This window comes from Cetorhinus maximus, chromosome 18 (genome assembly GCF_964194155.1).
Source record: "Cetorhinus maximus chromosome 18, sCetMax3.hap1.1, whole genome shotgun sequence".
Classification (NCBI taxonomy): Eukaryota; Metazoa; Chordata; class Chondrichthyes; order Lamniformes; family Cetorhinidae; genus Cetorhinus; species Cetorhinus maximus.
In genome coordinates, this window is record NC_135896.1 from 91,979,489 (window position 1) to 91,996,344 (window position 16,856).

Sequence of the window (16,856 nt, forward strand, 5' to 3'; positions counted from 1 at the left end):
GACTCGCTGTGGGGTGGAACCCTTCAACGCAGGTGGAAGGGCAATTAGGATATGGTAGCATACCGGTGATGTCACTGGATGAGTGATCTAGAAGCCAGGGCGAATGCTAGGAGAACGAATTCAAATCCCATCATGGCAGCTGGGAAGTTTAAAATTCAGTTAGTTAATAAATCTGGAATATAAATGCTACTCTCATTAATAGTAATCACGCGACTACTGGATTGCTGTAAGAACCCATCAGAATCACTAATGGGGAGGAAATGTGCTGCCAAAGACATTACAGAGTGACAGTACAGCACTTAATTGGCTGCAAAGCACTTTGGAATGTCCGATTGTCATGAAAGGCGTTGTATAAATGCAAGTTTTTCTTTCTTTACGCTATGGTCCCGCAAGTGCGTGAAATTCAATCCGTGCTTCACTGGAGAGTTGGCAGGCAGCTGACTTGCCAGAAGAAGTGAGGGTCTCCTGAAAGTTTATGTTGCATTTTACACATGTGATTTATCTCCCTGTTTAAACACACTTACTTGTTCTACCTAATCTAGCCATCACATCTCCTTTTTTTATCAAACTCCATAGAGCTGTAAAGCTACAAGAACTCAGAATTGTTACCAGAATCACAAGCAATTACCTAGCTACACCGGGCAACTCGCGCCAGACTGCTGGTCTCAATTCACAAATTCTAAAGGGAACTAACTCTCAGAACCAGGCCACAAGAAAGTTATTTCTTGACAAGAAACCAGGGAGTGCATTCTCAGGGTCTGGAAAAAGCTGTGCGCGGTCTCACCCAACAGGTTATGCCAAGAGGGATTTTGGGAAAACTGGTCAAGTGTCCCATTCAGAAAGGTCTTAAAGAACCTATCCACTGGAAGGGAGTGAACAATGCTCCATGCTGAATAACATACATCTAGCTACACTTCTGTCAACTTCTTCGAATACAGATCTCTTTATACACATTTACAATGGAGACTGTAATCACTCCATCTGAGGTGATGCAACATTATCATTGGCATGGGATCTAATTGCAGCAACTCAAAACTACGTAGGCAATTGCCGCTTATTGGTTATAAAAAAATTTAAAAATAAGGACCTAACTTGAGGAAATTTACTAATAATATGTCTTTCTCTTGGCAAAGGATAATTCCATGGGATAGTTACAGTGCTTTGGTTTTTCACAGATGAATAACACAAACCAGTATGGCATATGTTTAGTTTGCCACCATTTGATTTCTACGTCAGGAATGACCAGTTTCACTAGTGGGGCTGCCTACAAGTAAAACAAAGTAGGGTCAAATTACTGTAGAGTATTAGTTATCTAAACTCAAAACAAATTGGGGAAATAGCTAGATTCTCAATGACTTGAAAATCATAGGCAGCAATGCTGAGGATTGAGGTTAAAATCAGCCATCATTTGCTACATTCTGTCCAGCTTTTATATAATTACCATGGGGTATTTTACAAGAGCTCTTTCAGGGACAAGTGGCTGTAGGATAGTTGAAATTGCTGAAAAAGAGACATGCTGTCGAAGCTTTCTGTCTTGCACTCATCAGGACAGATGCAGGAATGCCAAATTTCAAAGGGAACAGCAATTTATACTGCATAAGAAAAGGGAGCTGATTGGTTGGCACTGACTGTACACAGCCAGCCAGTGCTTGCAAAACTCGGTATATAATGTCTAATGTTAGATGCGATTCCACGATTGGACAGCACTTGCTGAACAATCCCGATTATGCTAGGAATTACACGAAGAATCAATTTAAGACAATGGCTCACAATATGGCTCACTTCTGCTTGCTGAAAGCTACATATATTCAGACGGAGGGACCTGTCCTCTACAGGCAAAAGGAGCATGTCCAGGCATTGCACCTTTTCTGAATTAAACAAAAGGGGACAATAGTTCCCTGGTGTATTCCACAGCAATGCCTTGACCAACCAGAGTCAACCTGCCAACCAATCAGCACCCTTTTCTCATGCAATATAAACTGTTGCACCCTTTTAGATTTGGCGTTCTTGCATTTGACCTGGTGAGTGCAAGGCAAAAAGCTTTGACAGCTTGTCTTTTTTTTCAGAAATACTCAAGATCTGTATGACCAAGCAACTATTAATAATTGAAATCTTGTTCCAGCGTTGTATTTTGCATAGGAATATTACTAGCTCTTTTACGTGAATGAACTGTCCTGAATTGTAACATGATTCCATAAAAGAAGATGGCAGTACACATACTGTCCTTATGGTTTTCCCTCACTCCTTCGATTATTTTAAAAGCAAACAGGACAGCTGGCCTGCTCCTGCTGACTGCATAAAAACCTTTTTTTAAAAATCTTAAGGCTGCTCAATACCTGGCACTGCAGGAATTCACCAAGGCTCCTTCGGCAGCATCTTCCAAACCCTCGACCACTACCATCTAGAAGGACAAGGGCAGCAGATAGATGGGAACGCCACCACCTGGAAGTTCCCCTCCAAGTCACTCACCACCCTGACTTGGAAATATATCACCGTTCCTTCACTGTCGCTGGGTCAAAATCCTGGAACTCCCTTCCTAACAGCACTGTGGGTGTACCTACACCACAAGGACTGCAGCGGTTCAAGAAGGCAGCTCACCACCACCTTCTCAAGGGCAACCAGGGATGGGCAATAAATGCTGGCCCGGTCAGCGAAGCCCATATCCCAAGAATAAATAAAAACAACTAGAACAAGCACGTATCCATATGCTCCGTCTAATAAAATTGCAATTTGGGTCACACAATCTGGTTAGGGTAAAATTACCCCCATCTTTAGCTGTATGTGTAAAAAAATAAAAATCACACCAAGTAAATGTGAAAAGATGTGGAGAAAAAATCAAGTTGGATGTATTTGTAATGTTGCTCTCCCAATGGCTGCCTGGTTAAGTCAGAGGATAGTACAGCTATATAGATTAAGAAACACCCAGGTTCAATCATTGATCTGTGCTGCTACTTGATGTCAGCTAGGACAACTGTTGGGTTGAGACAATTCACCCCAGTGGCCTGGGAGAAGCAAGGGGAAAACTGGCTACACTGCCTGCTTCCAATAGCTTTCCAGCCACCACGGCTTCAAGAGTGCATCTGAGAGCACTGGACAAGGACAGGATTGGACTGAGCTGTGATGTTTCCTGTAGTTGAACAGCGAGCTTAACAACCCCATGCTGAGATCCACGCATACGATGACCATCTGGATGAAGTACTGGAGGACACTTGCAGCCCAGCAAAGATGCCACTTCTCCAGGGGAGAAGACAACTAGTAAATTGGAGGAAAACATAGGAAAAAAAATCTTGCTAAGTATCAAGACGTTTCCAGGTGCAAGTGTCACACAATAAAGTACCCAAGTCCACAACAGGACTTGACAACTTAATTTATCACAACAATAAATCTTTTAAGCTCTGCTTTGACGATAACCTTGAAGATGTAGCATCACTATACTGGGCAGTATTGGAGAGTTTTCAAATGAAATTCAGTTTCTGGAACAGTCAGGAACAAGTTATTACAAAAATCCAATCTTGAAGCTTGTACACTGACTGTGAGGAAAGTTTAAGTATTTGAAATGCGATTTTTTTTGCTGGGTGATTTTAACCATTTGCCTTACCTTCTGCTTAAAAAAATAAGCTGGTGTCCCATGGGGGGGTTTGTCTGGCATCCGAATTCTGCTTACCCAGTACTTCCCCTTCCCTGGAAAATGATCTAAATGATAGATTATAAACTAATTGCCGCTGGGCATTTTTCTACATTGACAACTGCTTGGCTGCCGTCCTTGGGGAGAAGTCAAGTTACCTCAGGTCAGAAATGCAGCAGGAAATCAATGGTTTGCTTTCTCTTTTTTTCTTTAAATTAAAGTAGCAAATTACAACTGACCAGGTGAAATATCTGATTGGCAGGCACTGGAGCTTTTAAATACTTGGCTGTACCTTTGCTGTTTGCATCGGTGACCCCAAAGCCGGTTACCAAGTGCAAACATCACTGAGGTTTGCCAAACACTTTGGAATGGGGGTCAAAGTGCCTTTTAAAAACCCATTTACACAGTGCGATGTGGGGAAACAAGTTGCACGAGCGACAGGCCGCACTGTTGCCGATACAGTGCTGCACATGAGCTGACATCCCTCCAAACCGTGCATTGTCTACATGTATGGCTTGCATGAATAAACTGGTCCTTGGAGCAGAAGGCACTAAAGCGCCATTACTTTAAGATGCTTTCAAGTGCTGACATTGTTTTCAAGCATGTGGAATTTATATATCGGAATTCTTTTTGTGTGAACATAAAGTTGGCCAACCCATATTCCGGTGGGTGAGATAGTGGGGCTATTTTCAGTTACAATTACATACACAGACAGGAAAACATGATGGACAATACATCTTTGAAAATAAACGCCTTTGAGGATGACAGGTACATGCTTAGTTTGCCACCTGCAAAAACTTCCTGTCAGAAATAAAACACTGAAAACCACAGTCTTCGAGATTTACTTTCAGGGTGCTCGTCCCAACTGCAAGCAAATCTTATCCTGCCCGTTCTCAGAGCTTTTAAACTGCTGCTGTATTTAATGAAAGAATTTATCTCCACGAAGGCAATGGGTTGAAGGTGCACATGCTCACGGGCAATGAGACATGATCAAACCAGAGCAGCGGAAAGCATGAGCAAATAGCCAACCAAATTCTCAGGAAAGGATCTGGAGTTGGGCAGCTTTACCTGCAAGGGCTTTGATCCTGGAGCGCTCGAACAACCTGGCTGAGCTGTTGTCGTTGTCCAGTTCACCTTCATCCGAGAGTTCCCAGCGAGCGTTGATGTGGCTGTACTGCTGCTGGATCTCCACGTTATCAAAATCTGTGGCCGATGTCATTGTGCTGGTCCTGCAGCCGGTCTCCCCCTCTCTCTCATAAGGCCCGCCTGTAGGGAGAAACAGCACTTTAACCCCATGCAGCAACAAAGGAAAAAAAAAGGCGACCTGACAACAGGAAGATCCCAGTGCGTTACGGTCTACATTTCAGTCACTGCAACTTTAGGTGGCTGGGGGAACGGATGGTACATTTCTCTTCACTGGAGGCATTCGGCTGCTGTGATAATAATGCAGCAAGAATGGTGCAAGCATCTCTTAAAATTTCACAGCACACACTGTCCAGTAGATGGAGGTCTTGCATGTGCAAACCAGCTAGAAAGTGCTATCTAGCCCACTGCACACAGCATCATTGCTCAGCGTTCAACAGAGACCATACATCATGGACAAACTGTTACTTACACAAGTATAAGGCAGGTCAAATACTAAACCAAGCAAGTGAACAAAAGCTGTGTTCATTGTTCGGTTGTCCGAGCCAAATTATATCTGGGGATTTATTTTCTGATAAAATTCCTTTGGGGGGCTTAAGACTTGAGCGAGTATAATTGGTTCACATCTATGAATGATATCTTGGAGCTGCTGGGGTGACTCAGTTCCGCATTTGTGCATCAAAATAAACACAGAGCACACATGCATTCCGATTGTCTGCAACGCTGGCTGTGCTGGTCACGGACGCTCAAAGGGCTTGTTGTACTAGTTTGCACATGATCGTCCCCTGATACGACATTTAGACACATTACTAGACTATACACTTTCAAGGCTGAAAGAAGCAACTCCGGCATTTCATCAATCGCCAGCTTACATTTTGCACCAGAAGTAGACGCAGCAATTAAAGACAAAAAGATATGGGCTGTTAATGTACCGGGGGTGGGGGTCAGGTAAAATAATATTGAGGTATTTTTCCGCGGGATGTCCAACGTGTAATCTTTGAGTTTAGTAGTTCAAATTTACCCTCATTCTTTCAACCAAATGTTGGACGTTAAAGTTGTCAAGTGCTCAGCTTGAATACAGCTGTAAAGATGCATTTGTGTTTTGCTGAAAAAAGTCTTTTTGTCTTGCAACCATCAGGAGAATCGCAAGAACACCAATGTCAGGGGAAGAAACAGCTTTATACTGCATGAGAAGAGCGTGCTGATTGGTTGGCAAATGGACTCTGATTGGTAGAGTTGTTGCCATGGGGAATGCACCAGTTAATGGTGACTGCAACACCAGTTAATGGCGTTGCTTCCCCTTACATTAGTATTCTTGCGATTGTCCTGATGAGTGGAAGGTGAAAAGCTCCAAAAAGCTCAATTTTTTCAGCAATACTCAAGTTCTGTACTGCCAAACGGCTATTTAAAGATACATTTATCATTACAGTAATAATAAAGTTACTGTTTTAAAAGGTGGCGCAGGAATGTTCATGTTTTAACCACCAGGGTTTAAGGGTCTGGTGTTGGCAGGAGCAATCAAAGGATGCATCCTTGTCTGCCTTTAAATGACAGACTTAGAAAGTCACCTTATCTTGCCAACTTCAGAAAGTGGAGGGACTATAGATAGGGAAGCTATGGAAGAGGAAATCACAGAAGAAAAATAAAGTAAAATTACACTCCTGATTGAAAATATGACATTAATGCTGTGTCTATTAGTATCATGCAGTGTTCCATCGAAACAGCAATTCCTATATTTTATTGGGCTGAACATTGGATTCCCTGAATTCTTTCTTGAAAGTTTAGAAACAGTCTGTTTGAAAACTTGACGCAGCTGATGCAAGAAATGTGCGCTCCTTCCAATACAGTGAAACAAAGAGGTGCCCCTTTACACACAGCACATGTTGCACGATGCCCTCTTGCTAGTGATCCCTCACAATGTTTTTTTTTTCCCTTTGTTCTTTCTTGGGATGTAAGCGTCGCTGGCAAGGCCAGCATTTGTTGCCCATCTCGAATTGCCCTTAAACTGAGTGGCTTGCTAGGTCATTTCAGAGGGCAGGTAAGAGTCAACCACATTGCTGTGGGTCTGGAGTCACATGTAGGCCAGATCAGGTAAGGATAGCAAATTGCCTTCCTTAATGGACATTAGTGAACCAGATGGGTTTTTATGATAATGGATGGTAGTTTCATGGTCACCATTACTGAGACTAACTTTATATTCCAGATTTGTTAACTGAATTCAAATTCCACCAACTGCTGTGGGATTTGAACCCATGTTTCCAGGTGTGGGCGTCGCAGGCAAGGACAGTATTTTTTGCCCATCCCTAATCACCCGTGAACTGAATGGCTTACTAGGTCATTTCAAAGGGCATAAATCTGGAGTCACATGAGGCCAGACCAGGTAAGGAAGATTCCCTTCCCTAAAGGGAAGGTCTTGTGGCACAATCCCAACCTCTGGGCTAGAAGTCCAGCTTCAAGTCCCATTTCAGGGCTTGATGGCCACGAAAGCTGTGTTCATAATGCCAAACAGGTTGATTATCAGCCTGTAAATCCTTCCAATACACCTGATGGCAGGTGAGTTTCCTGATCAGCCAGACTGCAGATGGCAATGGCAAACCACTGCAGTATTTTGCCAAGCATAATTGTGGACCAAACCAATGAAAGTCCATGGTCACCAATACCTTCTTAGGGCTTGGTACCTGAAGGAGGAAAGGGCATCAATGAAACAGATATGTTTTTATACCAATGAATTGATAGTTTTATGTTCACTGTTACTAGCTTTCAATTCCAGGTTTTATATTAATCAAATTTAATTCTGCCAGCTGCTATGGTGGGATTTGAACCCACATCCCAGAGAATAACCTGGGCCTCTGGATTACTAGTCCAGTAACATTACCACTTGGCCACCGTCTCCAGCCTTTAACTGGGAAAAGGAAAGTTCACATTTGCATCGAATTAGCTTCTGAACCACGCTGAGCAGTGAGACTATGGGCAGAGATTGACACATCAGAAGTGCAGAGGAGAATAAAACAGCAATAGAAAAGAAGCAAAGAAACGCAAAGAGAAAAGAAGAAAACGGAAAAAATATAAACACCGAATCTAACCTTTTCAGTATTTTTTTCTGCAATTGCATTACCATTTCTAAACTTCCCCCAGTGCGTATGCAAAAATATCAGAAAGGAAATTCAAGGGTGCAGAAATCTTGACACTGGAACACTGGATGTCTTAAAATATTGCAGCTAGTTTTACTGGTGGTTTAACTACATTCTAATGCAAAATTTTAGCAGCTCCAGTAATATACCTTACAACAACAACTTAGATCTATAAAGCACTTTTAATGCAATGAAACATCCCAAGGTACTTCACAGGAGCATGAGAAAACAAATTATGACACTGAGTCACATAAGGAGATATTAGGTCAGATGACCCAAAGCTTGGTGAAAGAGATAGGTTTTAAGGAGTATCTTTAAGGAGGAAAGCGAGGTAGAGAAGCAGAGACATGTAGACAGGGAATTCCAAAGCATGGGACCTAGGCAACCAAAGGCACGGCCACCAATAGCGGATCAAATCAGATTAGGCGTGCATATGAGGCCAGAAATAGAGAAGCACAGATATCATGGAGGAGATTAGGGAGGGGCAAGGCCATGAATGGATTTGAAGACTAGGATTAAAATCTTAAAACCAAGACGTTGCTTGGCCAGGAGCCAATGTGGATAGTGAGCACAGGGGTGATCGGAGAATGGGACTTGCTGCAAGTTAAGACACAGGCCGCAGAGTTTTGGGGACCTCAAGTTTACAGAGGGTAGAATATGGGAGTCCAACTGGGAGTGTATTGGATTAGTCAAGTCTAGAGATAACAAAGGCATAATTGAGAGTTTCAGCAGTAGGTGAGCTGAGACAGGGATGAAGTCAGGCGGCATTATCGAGGTGGTATGGTGGAGTCAGGCAGGACAATCAGCTGGAGGTGACAAGGATACATATGCATGAGAAGGGGGCAGCAGCTGTAACTCAGCCAGAGGCAGCAGTCGGCCACCTATACTGACTCCTGTCCTAAGGCTCAACGGCACTTTCCGAGCAGCAGTTAGAGGTGATTTCCCAAGGCATGGGCCTTGTGTTTGGGCAATCAGGAGCAAACATGTGACCCAGATTATGGGATGCAGAACAGGCCCACACGACCCGTGGGGCAGTGCGAAAACTGGCCCATTTGACCAAATCCTGCTGGAGGGAGAAGAGGTTGTGCTTCAGCTAAAAGAAAAGTGAACAGGAAGGCTGGATCTGGGAGCAGAGATAAGGAAAAATAATGCTTCTAATGTTGCTGCTTCAGTTAGTTTAAAAGAACTGATTGACCAGAGCCAGCTAACCAGTGCCATGGGGTGCTGCTGAGGGTCCAGATAAAGGTAATTCTAGTGACTCCAGGCCATCATGAACAAAGGTGAGGAGATTCTGCAGAAGTGCGCCATTTTGCTGAAGACCATTGGAACTTGGATGTTTGCGAGCTGCTGTCGGAGAAGGATCAGTGGCTAAATCCTCGAAGAAAAGCTGGAATTTCACTCGAGGAAGTTCAGAGCTTTGAAGGACTTTGCAGCTGAAATTGATGCCATACACGCTGAGTGAATCACCTCATAAAACTGGGAGATCTATTTTTGCTGTATCCTTATTGTAATTTGCAATTTATATTGACCGGAATTTGCCTGTAAAATCATGTTTAATTTATGTTGGTTTTGGTTTGATTGATAAACTAAAAGTTAAATAAGTGAAATCTCGTCCATTGGTTTTTGCATTGGGGGTTGTTCGGTAAATTCAGCTCTTTTGGATTGTTGATCTCCATGGGGCTGATCATAACATTGGAAATAATGATGGCATGAATATGAGGTCAGAAACTCAGCTTGGAAACAAATGTCACGCCACGTTTGTGAACAACTGGCTTAACCTCAGACCGATGCCAGAGAGAGGGCTGGAATTAATAGAATTTGGAACAGAATTTGGAGCGGGGACTGGAAACAATGGCTTCAGCCTTCCTAATCTTTCATTGAAGGAAATCTCTGCTTATCCAGTACTGGGTGTCAGATAAGCAGCCTGATAATTTTGTTACAGACATGGGGTTTAATTTAAGCAGCACCAATTTCTCCTCTCACCACCCGTCCATAAACAGAAAAGTGTTCTTGATTTGTTTCCCTTTTTATAAGTGGTGGTATATTTCCCAACCCCTCGGTTTTGGTGTGATCCAATTTTTTATTAATTACCCCACCGAAAACTTGAGGTAGGATGAACTCAAAGGGTCAGTTTATTTGCACACACTCAAAACGTGAAAGAGGGTTTGCAACAAACCCCTCGTATTCAGATAGTAAAGAGGGATAGAGAAAACAAAGGTTTACAGTACAGAGACCACAGAGAAAAGAAATATTGTTTCACATGGGGTTCCAGAATCAAAGTCCAATTAGGGATTTCTTTATGGAGGTCGGTGGGTTGAAAACCGATGCTGGATTATTCACTTTTCCAGAAGTGTTGACTTCACATGATGAGATAGGTATGTGGAGATGAATCCAGTCTTGTAGGCGTTGGTACAGACTTCCAGCAGAGGCAGGATAGATGGGGCCAAGTGTCCAACCTGGGCCAGAGCTCTTTTAGTGTAGCCTGCTAGTCAGATTTTAAACAGCAGACTGAACTCTTCAGCTCAGCAAGGCAGTATTACTTGTTTAACAAGCCAGAGGCCCAGGTCATGTGACTTTACCTCCCCACAATGTCTTCCACAAAGGATGTTTATCCAGAGTCTGGAAATTTGCTTTGTGTTCCAGGCTGATAACATTTCAGCCATTATGGGTTAAAAGGAATGTTTGAGAGGCCATTGCCTTAGTAGACGTTCCTTCTCCGTCGGCCAGCCTGGCTTATCAAATGGCATTTGTGTAGCTTCCTTTGAAGTTGGACTGTGCAATCCGCAGGTGGTCGTTATTAGCTCCACAGGAATAACAAGGTGTGAGTTTCCCTGAAACTGCAACGTGGCTCCTTTAGTTCAGGGGTCACCGATAGACATAGGGTCAGCCATTTTAAGGATCTTTGTTCAGTTTTTAAAATTTTAGAACTATCAATGAGGGCAATATATATTTTATGAAAATGTACAGTGTGAGGTCTTTGTTTCTCATAATTTAGTAACAGTGGAGGAGTCAAGAGAGGTGGTGGTGAGGTAGAGCTGGGTGTCATCAATGTGCATGTGAAAACTAATTCTGTGCCTTCAGACGATATCGCCGAGGGGCAGCATACAGATGAGAACTAGGAGGGGATCAATGATGGATCCTTTGGGGATGGGAGGGGGAGGGGGCACCAGAGGTGACAGCATGAGAGAAGGAAGAGAAAAAATTGCAACTGATTCTCTGGCTAGGTAAGAATGGAACCAGGTGAGAGCAGCCCAACCAGATGGATGGCAGTGGAGAGGCGATAAAGGAGGATGGTGTGGTCAACCATGTCAAATGCGGCAGAACGAGGAGGGAAGGGTTACCTTTGTCACAGTCACAGAGTACCGCAGTGTCGGTACTGTGGAAGAGGCAGAAACCTGATTGGATGGATTCAAGAAAGATGGAAACAGGTTTGGGAGGCAACAACACATTCAAAAAATGAAAACAGGAAATGTTGGAAAAACTCAGCAGGTCTGGCAGCATCTGTGGAGAAAGAAACAGCGTTAACGTTTCGAGTCCGTGTGACTCTTCTTCAGAGCATTCAAGAAATCTGGAGAGGAAAGAGAGGTTGGAGATGAGATGGTAGTTTGCAAGGACAGTGGAGTCAAGGGGCGATAATGGCAGATTTTAAAAAAAGATAAACACCTGAGGAGAGGGAACCATTTACAATATCAGCTAACATGGGAGTCAGGAGGGGAAGTTGGGTGATCAGCAGTTTAGTTTTAGTTATCAGTCCAAAGCCACTGAGGAGACAGGAGGTGGGTCTCATGGAGCCCAGAGAGGGCATGGGGGAGACAGGAATGAAACCAGAGAAAGATGTGAATTCAGGGTTAGGGCAGCGGGCAGAATTAAAGGAAGTTTGGCCCGGTGGGTTAGTGGAAGGGAGGGTCCCAGTAGAAACAGCTGATCGATCATCTCAGTCTTGATGAAAAAGAAGTACATGAGCTACTCACAGTTGTTGGAGGACAGGATGGAGGGAATAGGGGAGAGGATTTTAAAAAGATAGTTTGCATGAGAGAAATTAAGCTGGGGCTTATCTATGCATTCCAAGATGATCCTGGGATAGTGAACAGCTCTAGCAGGCAAAAGCAGGACCCAATAGAGTTTTAAGTAGTCCAGCCAGATCTGGCAGTGGAAGGCTAAACCAGCCGTCTATCATATCCTTTCAAGTTGGCATCCTTGGACTTAAGAGAGTGGAGATAAGGGACGTACTGGGGGAACAGCGAGGATCAGGGAGAGTAATGGTTTTACTGGGAAGTAGGTGAGGGTGCACTTGAATAATTCAGTAACTGCAAGAACGTTGTGGCGAAGAGAGCACTAAAGGCTGATTAGTTGGGATTTTGAAAGTGCAGCTGTAAGTGAATTGGGATAGTTTTTCCCCAGGGATGAATACAGAAGGAGGTAGGATTGGGACAAAGAAGAGAGAGGGCGGGCGAAGAGTGACACAAAGAAGTGATCAGAGATGAATAGTGATACAATGGGGCTAACAAGACCACATGAGATGGCAAGGTCAAGAGGGTGGCCATGAATATGGGTTAGGGAGTTTACATGGAGGAAGAGATTTGGGGAGGATAAGAGGGCAGCGAACTCAGAGGAGAGAGAACATGATGCCAGTTAGTGGTGGAAAATCACCCCTCAGAATGGTTTTGGACTGATAACTAAAACAAAGAGGCCAATAGTACTTTTAATAAAGGAATGGAAATATTGCTGACTTTACTGTTAATGCAAGTTGTGGAGGTATTTTCTCACTGGATTGTTTTGTGTATTCTGCTGGACAGCCATCAACAAAATATCAACAATAAAAGGGCAAGTTTGCTTCAAATGTTAAATAATACAACGACAAGATGTGCGCTTAACAATGTGGCAGGACTTTGGATGCTGACTTCATCTCATTTTCACATTGGGATTTCATATAGGAAGACAATGTGCACGTTTTTCCTGGATTGTCTGAGGACAGAGCAAAGAAACGTTCCCAAGTGAATGAAATGTAGGCCAGAGTTTTACGGCCCCTCGCGGTGGGGGCGGGGCCATAAAATGTGGCGTACCGTTCAAAAATCCATTGACTTTGGCGGGACCGTAAAATCCTGCTGGTGTAAAATTCTACCCATAGTTCTTGCTGAGTCAGCCAAGAGTGGCGCTGATGACTTCTGTGAGGAAGCAGAAGCTGTGTCATCTCCCTTCCCCCATGAAGGAGGATGGCATGGATTGGATTAGATAAAGGCAAAGGGATGTGGGGAAGGAAGAGAGTTGAAAAAATAAGATAAAAATTGATCACTCTCTGCCTGCCAACCAAATCAAAATTGGCAGCATAAAATCCAATTTGACACATTCTCGTGTGTAGCATTAATGAAAAATGTAATGGATACTTAGCTTTAAAACTTAACAATGTTATGATTGATCTATTTTTCTACATCCTAATAATGTTATTCCATGACAGAACAGCAGATTTATACCATGCGCCTGCCTGCATAACAGCAACAACTTATATTTATATAGCACCTTTGACACAATGAATTGTCCCAAGGTGCTTCACCAGGAGCATTATGAAACAAAATATGATTCCGAGCCACATAAGGAAATATTAGGTCAGATGACCAAAACTTTGTCAAAGAGGTAGGTTTTAAAGAGTGTCTTAAAGGAGAAAAGTGAGGTCGAGTGACTGAGAAGTGTAAGGAGGGAATTCCAGAGCTTGGGGCTGAGGCAACTGGAGGCACAGTCACCAATGGTGGAGCAGTTATTATTGGGAATGCACAAGAGGCTGGAATTAGAGGAGCCCAGATATGTCAGAGGGTTGCGGGGCTGGAGGAGATTACAGAGCTAGGGAGGGGCGAGGTCATTGAGGGATTTGAAAATGAAGGTAAGAATTTTGAAGTCAGGGTGTTTTTGAACCAGGAGCTAATGTAGCTCAGGGAGCACAGGGGCGATTTAAGAGACAGGCAGCAAAATTTTGGACGGTCTCAAGTTTATGGAGGGTGCAATGTTGGAGACTACCTTAGAGTGTGTTGAAATACTTGAGTTTAGAGGGCATGAATGATGGTTTCCACAGCAGATGAGCCGGGACGGGGTAATGTCGGCTGATGCTATTGAGGTAGAAATAGGCAGTCTTAGTGATGGCATGAATATGAGGTCGGAAACTGATCATGGGATCAAATGTGTCACCTAGATTGCAAAGGCTTAATCTCAGGCTACTGCCAGGGAGAGGGATGGGGTCCGCAGCTAGGGAGCAGAATTTGGAGCGGGCACCAAAAACAATGGCCTCAGTCTTCTAATATTTAATTGGAGGAAACTTCTGCTATTCAATGACCCCTCCTCCACCGCCTTCTGAGGCAGAGAGTTCCAAAGTCGCACAACCCTCTGAGAGAAAAAATTTCTCCTCATCTCTGCCCTAAAAGGGCAAGTACTGGATGTTGACTAAACAGTCTGTTAATTTAGCAACCGTGGAAGAGCGGAGGGAGAGGTGGTGGTGAGGGGCAGCATGTAGATGAGAAACAGTGGGGGACTAAGGATAGATCCTTGGCGGACACCAGAGGTAACAGTGTGGGAGCAGGAAAAGAAGCAATTGCAAATGATTCTCGGGCTATAATTAGATAGATAAGAATGAAACTATGTGAGAGCAGGGCACCCAGCTGGATGACTGTGGAGAGGCATTTGAGGAGGATGGTGTGATGAATCATGTCAAAGGCTGCAGACAGGTCGAGAAGGACAAGGGGGGAAAAGCTTACCCTTTATCATAGAATACTTTAAATAACAAGAAGAATAATTTAGTGGTTATGTTTTTGTAAGTCTATACTAAAGACAAGCCTTACGTTAGAATGAAATAACTTAACTATCCACTGCAATGGAGAACGGCTGCATAATTCTGAGGTGCAGAGGGATCTAGGTGTTCTAGTACATGAGTCAAAAAAAGTTAGCATGGAGATGCAGCAAGTAATTAAGAAGGCTAATGGAATGCTATCCTTTATTACGAGAGGGATTGAACATAAAAGTAAGGATGTTATGCTTCAGTTTATAGGGCATTGGGGAGCGCGCACTTCGAATATTGTATGCAGTTTTGGCCTCCTTATTTAGAGAAGGATGTAAATGTATTGAAGGCGATTCAGAGGAGGTTTACTAGATTGATACCTGGGTTGAGTGGGTTGTCGTGTGAGGAAAGGTTAGACAGACTGGACTTGTTTCCACTGGAGTTTAGAAGAATGAGGGGTGACTTGATTGAAGAATGCAAGATCCTGAACGGCCTTGACAAGGTGGACGTGGAAAGGATGTTTCCTCTTGTGGGTGAGTCCAGAGCAAGAGGGCACAGTTTTAAAATTAGGAGTCGCCCTTTTGGGACAGAGATGAGGAGAATATTTTTCTCTCAGAGGGTTGTGCAACTTTGGAACTCTCTGCCTCTGAAGGTGGTGGAGGTGGGGTCAATGAATAGTTTTAAGGTAGAGGTTGATAGATTCTTGTCAGGCAAGGGAATCAAAGGCTTTTGGGGTTAGATGGGAATGTGGAATTCAAAATACAAGCAAATCAGCCATGACCTTATTGAGTGGCAGAGCAAGCTCCAGAATGGTGTACTCCTGTTCCTATCTCTTATGTTCTTATGTAGTCTTTGGGGGTGGGAAAGGGGAAAGGGGAATGAGAGAACAAGATACTATTTTCAATATTTCACTTTTACTTAACACAATTGTTAATGCAAAACACGAATAGATCTGAAAGCCATGAGGTTTGGCAAATAAAGGAACAGCCTCTTTCTAATTAATATTATGGCGCTGTGGTATCATTTTCCTGGAAATTGCAGTTGTGCTGGTCTAGAATTGGTGTGGAGATGGTTTAGTACCAGAATTTTGATTGCATGCTGCAGAATTACTTGTACTTTGAGACACCAGGATTTCGAAAAGCTTTCTGTCACTTTTAGAATATTTTAAGCTTTTTAATTTTGTTATTCAGCTGATTGCATGAGGAGAAACACCTTAATTAATTGTCATCCTGCTATGCAGATAATTTGGAGGGAATTTTAACCCCACCCTTCTACAACGGGCAGGAATGAGTCACATAACATGACCCCAAGCTGCACCGTGTCCCGCTCAGCCACCAGCTCTTTTTAAAAATTTGTTTCAAATAAGTCTCAAAAGAATTTTAAATGAATTTAAAGCAATGAGTTACATGATGTGTCCGTGTCCCCTTGTGGAGGCAGGGCATCTTATAATATTTCAATCAGGCTCTCACAGCGCAGTTGGGAGCCTGATTTTAACACAATGCTAGCCAGCCAGGATTCTCAAAGCTCAGCAGCTAAATGGAGATAGGAGCAGCCAATTCAAGCCATCAAGTGCTTTTTACAGCACTGCTTGTGAGCCAGGAGGAGCAGGAGTACTCTCCCCTGGCCTCTCGAGCAAATCTTCTGCACACCACGGCCTCTACTCACTGCCGCAATTGGTCAACTCCCTCCTCGATCTTTGCTGCTCATCCCTGCTCATTCCCATGCTTCAATCCCGCCCCACACCCCACAACATGCCCAGATCTCTTCCGATTCCCACGGATCCTTTTCTCACACGCAGCCTTAACTGAGCATTGTAGGTCTCCATTCTGACTCCCTGGGTGTTGAGCTCAACAGGTAGCTCAGCAATGTATTTGTGTTGCTTACTGTTGCCTCATACAGTCATGTCTACCTTGTAAAGACAGCGGTGAATGAAATTCCAGGTTCCCAACTAGACAGTAACAGGACAGCAATCAAAATTCTGATACTAAGCCATCTCCACACCAATTCTAGACTAGCACGATTGCAATTTCCAGGAAAATGCTACCACAGCACCATAATATTAATTAGAAAGAGGCTGTTCCTTTACCTGCCAATCCTCACGGCTTTCAGATCATTCATGTTGTGCACTAGCAATTGAGTTAAGTAAAAGTGCAATGTTGAAAATGATATCTTGTACTCTCATTTCCCTTACCCCTCT

General features: G+C 43.5%; 1 protein-coding gene across 3 annotated transcripts in view; it reads right to left on the bottom strand.

Annotated features, from left to right (window-relative positions):
- The window catches only part of LOC144693355 (spectrin beta chain, non-erythrocytic 1-like), a 559,404-nt gene that overhangs the window by 206,043 nt on the left and 336,505 nt on the right, over nucleotides 1-16,856 (bottom strand). For all 3 annotated transcript variants that reach the window (XM_078563183.1, XM_078563184.1, XM_078563185.1), the window contains exon 2: nucleotides 4,694-4,891. In XM_078563183.1, the coding sequence (XP_078419309.1) occupies nucleotides 4,694-4,844 (151 nt within the window). In that variant the 5' untranslated portion in view covers nucleotides 4,845-4,891. The remainder of the gene's footprint in view (nucleotides 1-4,693; nucleotides 4,892-16,856) is intronic.